Source organism: Anolis sagrei, chromosome X, assembly GCF_037176765.1.
Source record: "Anolis sagrei isolate rAnoSag1 chromosome X, rAnoSag1.mat, whole genome shotgun sequence".
Classification (NCBI taxonomy): domain Eukaryota; kingdom Metazoa; phylum Chordata; class Lepidosauria; order Squamata; family Dactyloidae; genus Anolis; species Anolis sagrei.
Window position 1 is genome coordinate 51,399,843 of NC_090034.1, and position 14,109 is coordinate 51,413,951.

Consider the following 14,109-nt stretch of genomic DNA (forward strand, 5'->3'; position numbering starts at 1 on the left):
AGTAAGCAATACAAGGAATGATCAGGGATTTTGTGCTGCAATTGATATTAGATATTTGGAATGGCCTGGACTACGATTTTTGGATTATGTGATTTTAATGTTTATATTAATATGTTTTTAACTCCACGTTTTAATGTCCAAATGTTGTTACGTTTTTATGATCTAATTGACAGTGATACGTTGTTGTTGTTTTATGTTAGGTTTCATATGTATGTGAGGCATTAAATTTTGCCATAAATATGTTGGAAACCACTTTGAGTCCCAGTATGAAATTCTTCACTTGGTAGGCAATAAGGTATTTGTGGAGGACATTGGCAGGGCTCTTGGACATGTTCATGGCGCTCACTATAACCTGCAATGTCATTGGAGGGAGGGCCATTGGTGCCTCCTGAGCAGTGGGAACTATAGCTGTTTGTGGAGGCAGAAGGTTGCCTGTGTTAGGGAACACCCCAACCATACACACACATACATAACATTGTTAAAAAGATAGCATCAAAAAACATTCAATACAATCGTTATTTTTGTTATTATAGTTGTTATTATTACGTTATTTCTTACCTGTCTCTCCTCATGGCTTGAGGCAGGGCACAGTGTTGTTAAAAAAAACATTGTCATAAAACATTACAATGAATTTCTATAAAATAAGTAGTGCAAGAGTTAAAATAAACTAGGTACCACTGTTCCTTCAGTGGCCTGCTTAACCAGCTGTGTCCCATTTGCCTCTGCATCCTCTGTAGGCCTTGTATGAATTGGTGAAATGCAACTTCAATGCAGAAGAAGCTCTCCGGAGGCTCCGGTTCAACGTGAAGGTCATTCGAGGTGAGTGAGAAAGTGTGTCGTCATTCTGGTTTGCCTGGAGACTACAAATAATCCGTTTTATAGATCATTTTCCGTCTTCTAAACTTTGTCCCCCTTGACTGCGCCTCGGTATTTTTTGTGAGATAGGGCAAGCTGAAAAAACCCGCCATATTTCACTAACAAACTATATCACATTTGACATTTTCGCTGTGCCTTTCGTGCAGATGAACTGTGTGCCTGGAGTGAAGAGGAATGCAGGAACTTTGAGCACGGCTTTCGGGTCCATGGCAAAAACTTCCACCTGATTCAAGCCAACAAGGTCAGATGCGAATATTCCCATGACTTTGTGTCTATCTCTTCCCCCATTCCCTTCCCTTTGCATCTTTCTCTTTTCTCTCTGTTCCCTTCCCTTTGCATCTATTGCTTTTCTTCCTATTTCCTTCCTTTTGCATCTGTCTGTTTTCCCCTCCACCGCCTTCTTTGCCTAGCCTTCCTAGGGTGCAGAATTCATGCAGTTTGGCACCACTTTGATCCAAGCTGTGTAGATGCAGGGAATGCCTTATCTGGATTTCAGGAAAGCCTTCCTTCAACAAGGTCCCCCATGACCTTGTCATGAATGACTTTTCAATAACTTAAAGCATAGGTTCTTTTTATTGCAATTTCCAGTGTGAGAGGGTATATCAGATTACAGAAAAACATTTAGACAAAGAACGACATTGGACATACAGACATACGGATTCTGTTCAACTCCATTGGATTCACAATTCCATGGCTAACAAACAAACAAAGGGGAATTACATTTTCACTCAACATTCACACACATGTACATGCATGAAAAAGAATTTCTCTTTTACACAGTCATTTTATACTCCATATCCTCTTTTCTTCCTTATTATTTGTCCAACTGGAATTTATAAAGCAATTCTGGCATTGGGAAGATGGTGGAGGGCTTTGAAGGCTTTGATAAAAGGAGGCCTTTTATCTTTGAAGGCATAGATTTTTGCTATGGAGTTGGAGCACCAAGTTACAATAAATCATGCATGAAAAGCTGAGAGGTGAACGGATGGATGGGCTTCTATGCTAGCTGATCAGACTGTAGTTGTGTGTGCCTACCTGCAACAGGCAAGGTAAATAGCAGCTGGACATATGTTAACAGCAAAACTAAGAGGAAAGGAGAGACAAAGTAACTCTACTTCACCAGCTGCTTCCAGCATAGTAAAAACATAAATCCAGAAGTTTGGCTGTAAAAATGAAAATAAGAAATTGAAATCTGGTGAGACAAAATGTCATCCCTGAATGCATTTTGCAGTCTACAAGTTGGGTAATGTGATTTTAATACTTTTTAAAGGTGTTTTAATTCTTATATTTCATGTTTTAAATGTCCTTTTATCTTATGGTGAATTGTCCTATTGATTTTATGCTAGTTATATGTTGTTGATTGAGTTTTGGTTTATGTTAGTAAGGCATTGAATTTCGCCATTGTTTTTGTATAAACCACTTTGAATCCCCACAGGGGTGAGAAAAGCGGTATATAAATACTGTAATTAAATAAATAAATAAATTCATCCTCATGCACCCAAATATTCTCCCTCCTTGGAGAAGCACCTGTTAGGCCAGACCCTGCTTCCCTGCAGCCTGTCAATGCATAGTTCCAGAACGCCAAAACTTCAAAATGATGAAATGCCAAATCTTCTTCCCTAAGAACAATGCCAAGGACCAGATTTCTGTTTTCCATACAGCAGAATCTGACTCCCTGCACAAAATCTAAGACTCCAAAAGCACACTTATTCCTCTTCCCTTGAGAAAGAAGCCCCAAAGTGACCAGACTGCTCCCGTGCAAATCTGCCACTCTCCATAGGTACACTATCTCTCTCCCTCCCATGGAGCAGAGCATAGCGGGTGGAACAGACTCCTCAGATCTGCCACACTTTGAGCATTATTAGATTGAGTCTTTTATAGGAATCTTCTGCTGATGTAGTCCCAAAGTTGTAAAATAATGATAGACATGTTCCATCCTGGATCCATCTCAGTTTCCTGGCTAGATGTTGATCTTCTTGATTAGTGTTGACAAACACAAGGATTGTGTTGCCTTCCTTCTTAACATTAGGAATGTTGCAAACATTTCCTTAACTTAAAAGAACCGTTGCCACAGTCTTTATCAGAGTTTACTTTTCAGCTCTTAATAGCAGGTTTTAATCACAGTCCAGCAAGCAGGTAGTTAGTCATTGCAGGCCTTAATATTGTACTGGTGTCTCCAAAATTACTAGCTCCATCCATTCATTGATCTTCCATTCATTTCCACACATCATATTAAATTCACATTTATCAAATCTGCACATTGAATTTCTTATTACAACCTTCTGGCAAGGAAACTAGTCAAATGTGGGCTAGGCAAAACTACGGCTAGGTGGATCTGTAATTGGTTAAGTGAACGAGGCCAGAGGGTGATTCTTCCCGATGCTTCCTCTTCATCCTGGAAAGAAGTGACGAGTGGAGTGCCACAAGCAGGGTTCTGTCCTGGGCCCGGTCCTGTTCAACCTCTTTATTAATGACTTAGATGAAGGGTCAGAAGGCATGATCATCAAGTTTGCAGACGGGTCCAAATTGAAAGGGAGAGCCAATACTCCAGAAGACAGGAGCAGAATTCAAAATGATCTCCACAGATAATAGAGACGATTGGCCAAAACTAAGACAAAGACAAATTCAAGATCCTCCATTTAGGCAAAAAAATGAAATGCAAAGATACAGAATGAGAGATGATGCCTGGCTCGACAGCAGTCTGTGTTAAAAAGGTTTTAAAGTCCTTGTGAACGGGAAGGTGAACATGAGCCAATCATGTGATGTGGCAGCTAAAAAAGCCAGTGGGATTTTGACCTGCACCAATAGGGGTCTAGTGCCTAGATCCAGGGAAGTTATGCTGCCCATCTTGTCTGCCTTGGTCAGACCACTTTACCTGGAATCACACTGTGTCCAATTGTGGGCACCACAATTGAAAGGAGATGTTGACAAGCTGGAATGTGTCCAAAGAAGGTTGACTCAAATGATCAAGGGTCTGGAGAATAAGCCCTATGAGGAGCGGCTTAATGAGCTGGGCATGTTTAGCCTGCAGAAGAGAAGGCTGAGAGGAGACATGATGGCCATGTATAAATATGTGAAAGGAAGTCATAGGGAGGAGGGAGCAAACTTGTTTTCTACTGCCCTGGAGACTAGGACACAATAGAACAATGGCTTCAAACTGCAGGAAACCAAGGAGATTCCACCTGATCATTAGGAAGAACTTCCTAACAGTGAGAGCTGTTCAGCAGTGGAACACTCTGCCCTGGAGTGTGGTGGATGCTCCTTCTTTGGAGGCTTTGAATGCGCTTTTCCTGCTTCTTGGCAGAATGCAGTTGGACTGGATGGCCCATGAGGTCACTTCCAATATGATTCTGTGACTCAAAGCTATGCAATCCTGGGATTTGCAGCTTGAAGAGGCATCATCTTTCTTGAGCAGAGAAGGCCAAAGACCTTGTAAAACCATAACATTGAACTAGGACAGTTAAAGTGGTTTCAAGCTGCATTCAGCATCCATGCATCTGGACTTGCACACAAGTGTACCTGTTCTGACTTATGTACAAATTCAACTGAACCCATCTTGTTGCCTTTTCCCTGGCAGGTCCGCACCCGGTCGGTGGGCGAGTGTGTGGAGTACTATTACATGTGGAAGAAGTCAGAGCGCTACGAATACTTCACACAACAGACACGGTTCGGGAAGAAAAAGTATGTCCCTCGCCTTGAAACTCTATGGGGCATATGGGGAGCCAACATATGGGGCAGGTCGAGCCCAAATCCTTTCCCAAAGGGAGAGAGAATGGAAAGGAAATAAGTTAGGAAGGTAGCCTTTCAAACTCAGAGTGATCTCTTCCTGGAGGAAGAAACCAGCTGTCATGTTATGAATAACTTTTCAATAACTTTAAGGGATAGGTTCTTTTTATTGCAATTTTCCAGTAAGAGAAAGGATATCAGAACGTTTACACTTTTACATAAAGAATGACATTGGACACATTTACCAAATCATTGTAAGAAATAACGCTTCCAAGCCATCTCTCACTCGCACAGACCTAGCTCTTCTTGGCACTGCTTTGCCCTGTTCCTATTTAGAAATCATTCACACCTGAATTATTGGGTTCTTTTCTGTTTCTAGGGATTTTGCAGATAATTTTTTAGAGGGCAGTGAAGGGGAAAATGCCAGCCGCTCCCGTGGCTCGCCGCCCATCACGTCGGCAACAGGTTGCCTCAACCCTCGCTTCAACCCGGAACACCTGGCGATGGAGGGCACAGGTAACAAAGCCAAGATTGTTTTGGGGTCCGGTCTTCAGGGTGTGTGAGGAAGGAGCTTCTCAAAATGGTTTAGACACTAGAGCCAGGCAAAATTTCAGAAAGGGTTCATAAGCATTTTGAGATGATGATAATAATAATAATAATAATATACTTTATTTATATTCCGTCCTATCTCCCCGAGGGGACTCAGGGCAGATTGCAGTACACATATATGTCAAACATTCAATGCCGGTATACAATTAACAAAGACAGAGTGTACATAAACAGAGGTATAGGCTTTCCATCTTTTTTCCATCTCTGGCATTTGGAGGCTGTGTTTGACTCTGGCCACTGGGGGTGCTGTCGCTGCATCTTCCATGTCAAGGACCTTTGTTGTCCTTAGACGCTCTCACAATCAAATTGCCAGCATATCTGCGTGGGCATCTTTTATTATCTCCCCACCGAAGTGGTACCTATTTATCTACTCACATTGCTATTTTCGAACTGCTAGGTGAGCAGAAGCTGAGCTGATGGTGGGAATTCACCCCAATCTTGTCAACCTTTCGATTGGCAAGATTTACTGCAGCTGGCGGTTTAAACTGCTGTGCTAAAGCCCGGAAAGGGAACGAAGTAAACTCTTAAGTCAAAGCATCACTGTATAATAATATATAATAACTAGCCGTCCACTGCCACGCATTGCTGTGGCCCACTCTGGTGGTCATGGGGATTTTGTGTGGGAGGTTTGGTCCAATTCTATCGTTGGTGGGGTTCAGAATGCTTTGTGATTGTAGGTGAACTATAAAGCCCAGCAACTACAACTCCCAAATGTCAAGATTCTATTTTCCCCAAACTCGACCAGTGTTCATATTGAGTATTCATGTAGAGTTTGGTTCATATCCATCATTGTTTGAGTCCACAGTGATCTCAGGATGTAGGTGAACTACAACTTCAAAACCAAAGGACACTGCCCACCAAACCTTTCCAGTATATTCTGTTGGTCATGGGAGATCTGTTTGCCAAGTCTGGTTTGATTCCATCATTGGTGGGGTTCAGAATGCTCTTTGATTGTAGGTGAACTATAAATCCCAGCAACTACAACTCCCAAATGACAAAATCAATTTTTTTGAGTGAAGGACATACATTGGGGTGTTAGGTGTCTTGTGTCCAAATTTGGTGTCAATTTGTCCAGTGGTTTTTGAGTTCTATGAATACCACAAACGAACATTACCTTTTTATTTATATAGATATATCAATCCCAGGTGTTTTTTTCCCCTCCATCTCCTTCCCTACCACCCTTTTCTTCCACAGAGCCCTTGAGCATGGAGAGTGCCAGCGAGTCGGGCCATGGCTATGAGTGCAGCACTCCTTCAGAAACAAACTGTTCCTTTTATCCTCCCGAAGAAGGACCCCCAGGTGGCCGAACGTCCCCTTTTCCACAACGCCTGCCAAACCCCTCTTCGGACGACGGCTTCTACTCAACAGTCAAGCAGGAGTCGCTACGGTGCTCAGGGGAAGCTATTGCCATGGGCTTCCCCCTTCCTCGGGACATGGCAGAGCGGCTGCCTTTACTTTCCGGCCACGTGGGACTGAGCGGGGACCCCGAGACGTTGCTGTCCCCTGCGCAAGTGTCCTTATCCGTCCCCAGCTTTGGCCTCCTCGGCCTCGGAGAGGTCAACAGCTTCTTGGCCGCTCCACCGGCCTGCCCAGCTCCGACGACAGCCCACTTGGACTCCATGTCTCAGTGACGATGCTGCTGTTTTGTAGCTTGGGCCCAAATGCTGGCGGGGGGCAGACCCGATTCTCTTAGGGGACGCAGAGGTGAGTTGGGGCGGGAGGCCGACCCCATGCCTCTAACCCTGGGAACGGAATCGGAAGACCCCCTTGGACCTCGCCTCTTTTTTCAGACCACCACCCTGCTTCGAGACCGCTCTCCGGCAAAACCAAACACCTCCCTAGGGTTGTCTCTCTCTCGGCCTCTGTCATGAAAAGCCAGTGGAGGGGAAACCGTGGCCCCCGTGGGGTCCTTGCAGAGAAAGGAGGTCAAAGCCATTTGTGACAGGCAGAATCTTTCCCAGCCAACCCTTTCTTCTTTATTCCCAGACACCAAATGGTGGGGAAGGGCGGCCAGGATGCTGTGGTAGGGTCCAGAACGGGTTTGGGGCTGAGCAAAGGGAATGCTAACCTCAAGAAGAGAGACATACACAGCCATAACAGTTGACTTACAATGCCTCACGTGTGCATGCATAATGCTAGGCAAGATCACCAGCCTCTGGTGCTTTGAGATATAATGGAGGGAGGGAGGGAGAGAGAAAGATTCATCACAAGCACTTTTGAGGAACAAGGGCAGTCTGGGTTGTGGGGCGGAAGGGTGGTTATTGTTCTAGAGCAGGCCGCCGGGCATTTTGGACTTCAGCTCCCAGAATTCCTGGCCACTGACAAGCTAGGCCGAAACACCTGGAAAGCCACAGGTTGAAGAGGCTTGTTCTAGAGGAATGGATGTGGAAGGTAGTTGGCTGTCAACAGTAAGCTGCTTGCAACCTTGGTTTCCAGCTGCAGCGGCAGTCAGTGGTACCTCTTTTGTCATTTTATTTAAATTGGGGAGATGAATTCTTGCCCAGTCTTGTAGTTGCACTCTGTGTTACTGGGATGGAGTTGCTTTTGGTCCCTTTCCCCCCTTTTCTGCTCATTGGTGACTTCCCAGAACAGATCTGGGCTTTTAAAAGGAAGGGATATGTGTGCCCTGCAAGAAGAGCGAGCCAGAGCTCTTCACGTTGAAGGCAAAGCCCAATCTCCCCATTACACACAAAGGCATTACACTCTCTCAGCCTATTTTGCTGATATTAGATACTTTTTTTCTCTTCCCATTCCAGTATTTTTTAAAAATTGAAACTTTTGGGTCTTCCTGCATTCCTGTCCTTGACAGACTTCGATTCAAACATTTAATGGCTTCTCCGTGATCATATCATTGGAGACTCTAGGGCAAGGGGGTGAACATGGAAGGGAAGCAAGTAGAAGGCATGTACTGCTTTCCCTGGAGTTCATTTCTGCAAAACTGCTTCTGCAGGTTGAATGTCTCTTGTTTGACATCCAGAATACTCCAAAACGATCCCACTTGGGTAGCTGAGATAGTGACACCCTTACTTTCTGATGGTACACAAACTTTGCTTTGTGTATGAAGCTTCCTCCTATTTTTACAGCATTGTGGCTCTCAGTTAGTGCTTTGTCCCGACAGGGTCACCAAAGTGACATTGCACGCGCACATGATCGCAGCCCCTCTCCAATCAAGACTTTATTACGGACCATGACCAGCACAAAATATTGATTGATTGGAGAGGGGGTGTAATCGTTTGTGTGCAACATCGCAGTGTCGCTTTGGGACAGCTGTTGGGACAAAGCCCCAGCTGAGCGCCTCTCTCTTTATGAAAGTCTTCCTCAATTTAGTGAAGCTGAAAGAAGTTTTTAGAGTTGTTAGAGAATTCTCGGCAGAGTTCTACCTCCCTCGATGACAAGGTCTCACCTTGAGTCCCATACTTCTTGGGTCCTCATCAACAGCAAAACTGACCAAAATCAAGGACATGCAGTAGAGTCTCTCTTCTCCGACCTTTGCTTATCCGACATTCCATCTTATCCGACACTCTTATCCAATGCCTGCCTTTTCCTCCAGCATTTCCCCTTCAGTTAAAGGAGCACTCCCCAACTCTCTCTCCGTTCCCAATAAGTGAAAAAGGCAAGACAAGGAGGAGGAGGGAGGACAGGGGGGAAAGAGGCAGGACCAGAAGCGGAAGTATCCTCCCTTCTTCCCTCTGTGGTTTCCACGCTCCTCTTCTGCATCTGGGCACTTCCTGCTGGGCCGCTCAAGCCCTGAGGCATTGCCTTGCCTGAACCCTTTGAGTCCCTGTTGTTAGTATTCTAGGTGTCTAGTGCCGCGTCGGACGGGTAACAGTTGGAGACTTTGTATTATCCAACATTTTTGTTTACCCGATGTTCTGCTGGCCTATTTATGTTGGATAAGCGAGACTCTACTGTAGATACCGCTCTGAAATCTTGCTGTCTTGGTCTTCCATCCCCTGGTCCCATTCCATAATAATATTTTATTTGTTTCCGGTCTCTCGTAATGGCTCGAGATGGGGTGCAACAAAGTTCCTGTGCACCGAACCATACTAGCACACTCTGTTCCAGATACTTCCATTCATGACTCTCAGGGGTTACATTTCTTCTTAGAAACCTAATGCTTCCTATAAATCAGTCAGTTTAAGATTGCCTAAAGGAAGAGGTCTTGGAGGGGAGGATTTGCTATTTCCCCCCCTCTCCTTATATTAAAAAAATAATAAGGTGGACGTACCAGTGTACATTTTAAGAAACATGTGACCGGAAGAGAGTGAATGATGCAGTAACACACACAGTTCGCATCCTGAGGTCCCCGAGGGACACTTCGCACTGAAGGGAATTCGATTTGTTTCTCTGCTTTCCCATTGTCTTCCTCTAGGTGGCAGCACACACTTCCCTTGGTTCCCCCTATTGGCAGGGAAGAGGAACTGCTGCGGATGGGGCGGGGTGTTCATCTGCCCTTGCTGGGTCAATGGCAACCAGGATATAGCCTCTCTTCTATATCTCAGTATATCTCTTTCCCTTCGAAATGGACTCAATCCACTCCATCGTTCGTTTTTTTTTATTATGTCTTTATTTATATATATATAAATATATATCCTTCCAAGTTTGTTTACAGGTTGCAAGGAGGTGGCCTTACCTTTAGGGGTGGGAAGAAATGCAATGGTCGGGTTGTGTGCGGAAGGCGGGTGGGACTTCCAGAAAGAAAGGAAAAAGAGAGGAAAGAGAAAGTGCCCGTATTATATTTTCCTTGGTAGAAGGAGGTGGGATTTTGTCTGTGGATGCTTTCCTCCTTTTTAAATAAATGTTCTGGCGCCCCTCCCCATTGTTAAAGCAGGGAAGGCCTCCACTGTGATGAATATCCTTCATTTATTTATTTAATTAAAAAACCTATGTTTGGGGAAGGGAAAAAAAACCCTGCATCCAAGCGGGAGAGTCGAGTCTTTTTATATGTATGTTTGTGTTGATCGATCTGCCAGATTTCCACGAATCCCTTCCCTTGAAATGTCATTCCCCCCTCGACTAGAAAATGTCGACCATTTCTTTCTACCGTCTTTTACAACAGTTGACACAGTCACCGAAATACAACACCATCGGAGCCTTGCGAGTACAGTAGAGTCTCGCTTATCCGACCTTCACTTATCCGACATTTCCTCTTATCCAACGCTCTTATCCGAGGCCCGCCTTTTCCTCTAGCATTTCCCCTTCAATTAAAGGAGCACTCTCCAACTCTCTCCATTCCCAATAAGTGAAAAAGGCAAGGCGAGGAGAAGGAAGGGAAGGGGGAAAAGAAGCAGGACCGGAAACATTCTCCTTCCTTCCCTCTGTGACTTCCACGCTCCTCTTCCACATCCGGGCACTTCCTGCTGGGCCGCTCTAGCCCCGAGGCGTTGCCTTGCCTTAACCCTTTGAGTCCCTGTTGTTAGTATTCTAGGTGTCCAGTGCCACATTGGACAAGTAACAATAGGAGACTCCATATTATCCAACATTTTTGTTTATCCAACATTCTGCTGGCCTGTTTATGTTGGATAAGCGAGACTCTACTGTACAGTGTTTTTCCGAATGAAGCATTATACTTTATAGTGTGATCATTGTTGTCCTTCCAATTCTGCTTTCCAAAACATGGACCATAAATGTTCCTCTTGACTCCTGAAAGAGTCAATTGAAAAATCCTGCAAAATCTCTTGAGAAGGCAAGTGGACAAACGTCAACAAAGACTGCCAGCATCAGGACAACAATCCTCCGCCATCGACACCACCTAATACCCCATTGTCCGAATGTCTGATCACCCTTGTTGCAGTTCGTTGAGTGCATGCAGAACCAGAAAATTAGTCCCCCTTGTTTATTCAAAGATGAGCAACTCCAAATAGAAGAATGCAAAACTCAAATGTACTCTTGTATAAGCAGAGTTCAAGAAAATGGCAACTTCAACACAAGCCAATAATACAGTCACAGTTCTTCTGTGCATTACACTTGCATATAATACATGCATTTGACTCTTACAATTCTTCCTGTAGGAAATAGATCTCTTCCAATTTTCCTTCCTTGGATGTAGGGGCAAGCAAAGAAGACAAACTTGTCAGCACCAAGTGGGCTGCTGAGTAGCAAGGATTCAGTGTTCAGAAAGCCCAAATCGTAGAACGAACACTCCCCAGTTACGAGGGGCATTCATTAAAGATATTCCCTAATCTACTTCTATTTATCACAGGATCCTGAAACTACACGTGTGTAATGATATAAGTCTCTATAGATTACATGCCAATTTACAACTCAGAACTGATAACGGTCTTGATTGCACAGGTGCTGAAGTGGTGTGAGGTTTGATAATGGACCCAGCGGAATACAGAGCAGTCCTCAAGTTTCTTTCATTGAAAGGCCTCACACCAAAGGAGGTGCTCGATGAGATGGAAGAGGTTTATGGTGATGATTCCCCATCATAGGATGTAGTCAAGAACTGGCATTGTCCATGCAAATGTGGTTGAACTTCGGTGCAAACAGCTCCAATTCCAGGGCAATCCCACTCTGCTATTGATGAACACCATTTAGCAAGTGGAGGTCGCCATTTTTGAAAATCGCCGCATAACCAATCGCCACCTATCCCAAAATGTCAAGATGAATGTGGGGTCTGTGGAAAAAATAATCCAAGACCATTTTCACATGTATAAGGCATCTGCTCACTGGGTCCCCAAGGTGCTCACACCTTTCCAGAAGCAGGAACGAGTCAAATACTCTCAGACTCTCTTGATAATGATGTGCCATGGAAACCAGGAGGACTTTTTCAATGGACTGATCACACAGGATGAAAGCTGGATCCATCACGATGATCCTGAGACTAAAGTCACATGCCCAACTCTAGGCAGGCAAGGTCATGGTCAAAGTATTTTGGGACCAGCACAGAGTAATATTGATGGATTTCTATGATCACTGGGGCATACTATACTTCACTGCTGTGGAAATTGCGCAAGGCCAACAAAACCAAGAGATGTGGCCTACTCACTTTCTGCAGGATGATTCACCACTTCACAACACACCTGTTGCCCAAATGGAAGCATGTTCCTGTGGCTTTGAAATTCTACTGCAGGGGTCCCCAAACTAAGGCCCATGGGCCAGATAAAGCCCTCCGAGGTCATTTACCCGGCCCTCGCTCAGGGTCAACCTAAGTCTGAAATGACTTGAAAGCACACAACAACAACAACAATCATATCTCATCAGCCAAACGCAGGTCCACACTTCCAACTGAAATACTAATAAGTTTATATTTGTTAAAATTTTTCTTCATTTTAATTATTGTATTGTTTTGAAGTGTTTTTTTTTTTTTTGCACTACAAAAAAGATATGTGCAGTGTGCATAGGAATTCATTCATGCTTTTTTCAAATTATAATCCGACCCTGTGACCTGGCCCTCTGTTTAAAAAGTTTGAGGATCCCTGTTCTACTGCATCCCCCGATTCACCCAACCTTGCCCCATCGGACTTTCACCTCTTTCCAACAATGACGTTATTTTGAAGGCCAGGCATTTTTCAGATGACGAGACTCTGATTTCTGAAGTCACAACGTGGCATATGGAGCAACTTGTTGACTTCTACAAGCGAGGTGTTTACAGTTGCTTAAAAAGATGGGAGAAGTGTGTGTCCCTAGGTGGCACCCATGGAGAGAAGGACTCAGAACTGTGCCAAATTTCGGTGAGGTCTTGAGCCTTCTTTGCCCTAGAGAGATGGCTCCACAAACTATATATCCCATAATCCCTATAATTTTTTTAATCACACAAAAATACATGTGCATTTCCATTATCACACAATTTAGCCTTTCCCCAAACGGTACAATTTTCTCTTAATCGTTTCGTGAGAGCATGACTGAGTTACGCGGGGTATTTTTTAAGTAAGGTCCATTGGAACATAAGTACACAACAAAGGTTTATTTCAAAAAAGTAAATTTATTTTCAGAAAGTTCATACTTCACTCTATTTTTCGACATAGTTGCCAAGTTTGTTCAAACACTTATCATACCTCTGAACCAATTTTAAAATACCCTCGTCATAAATCCTCGCTTCAACTGAATCCACCAAATCGTCTGTAATCAAAGAAGGGCGACCGGAGCGATCCTCATCATGGACGTTGTCACGGCCATCTTTGAATTGTCGTACCCACTTACGCACTTGCTTTCACTCATAACAGTATCACCGTACACTTCACAAATCTGTCGATGAATTTCTGCAGCAGGCAGGTTCCATGCTGACAAAAACCGTATCGCTGAGCGAACCTCACATGTGGCGGGTGAGTTGATAGTCTTAAACATTTTTAAAGCACAGAACAGAACCGTACAGGTTAGCTACAGAGCGGAAACTGAGCACAGTTGTTCCCGAGGCATGCCGGTACACGATGCACGTGCTCGTTGCGATATGCGTACGAACTACTAGACCTTACTTAAAAAATACCCCTCGTGTGTGTGTGTGTGTATATATATATATATATATATATATATATATATATGAGTGTGTGTGTGTGTGTGTTCTTAATAGTTATTACTTTTCTGTCTGCCAAGTGCCAAAGTGAAGCAGTTACAAAAATACAAATGTGAGTTATTTTTAAACAATTATTTCTATTGGTTATTTCATTAAGGTAATTTAGACCCTACTCTTTTTTTCTAAAGGGCAACATACAGAAGAATGTGGAAAGCCTGCATTGGATTGGATGAAGCCCCTTTCAAGCTGGGGGTCTATGAAATTTGACCCATTCCACACAACAAAAACAGCGGGTAGAAAAAAAAATCAGTGTCTCTTTTGGAAAAGATTTCAATCATTTAAGACCCAGATTCAAATAGCAAAATAAGGAGCCAAGGTGGCGCAATGGGTTAAACCCTTGTGCCAGCTGAACTGCTGACCTGAAGGTCGGCAGTTTGAATCCC

General features: G+C 44.0%; 1 protein-coding gene across 3 annotated transcripts in view; it reads left to right on the forward strand.

The window, feature by feature from the left end:
* The window catches only part of MIER2 (MIER family member 2), a 33,488-nt gene extending 23,356 nt beyond the window's left edge, over positions 1 to 10,132 (forward strand). For all 3 annotated transcript variants that reach the window (XM_060785139.2, XM_060785140.2, XM_060785138.2), the window contains exons 9-13: positions 738 to 819; positions 1,023 to 1,117; positions 4,454 to 4,557; positions 4,982 to 5,118; positions 6,406 to 10,132. In XM_060785139.2, the coding sequence (XP_060641122.2) occupies positions 738 to 819; positions 1,023 to 1,117; positions 4,454 to 4,557; positions 4,982 to 5,118; positions 6,406 to 6,842 (855 nt within the window). In that variant the 3' untranslated portion in view covers positions 6,843 to 10,132. The remainder of the gene's footprint in view (positions 1 to 737; positions 820 to 1,022; positions 1,118 to 4,453; positions 4,558 to 4,981; positions 5,119 to 6,405) is intronic.
* The last annotated feature ends 3,977 nt before the right edge of the window (positions 10,133 to 14,109 follow it).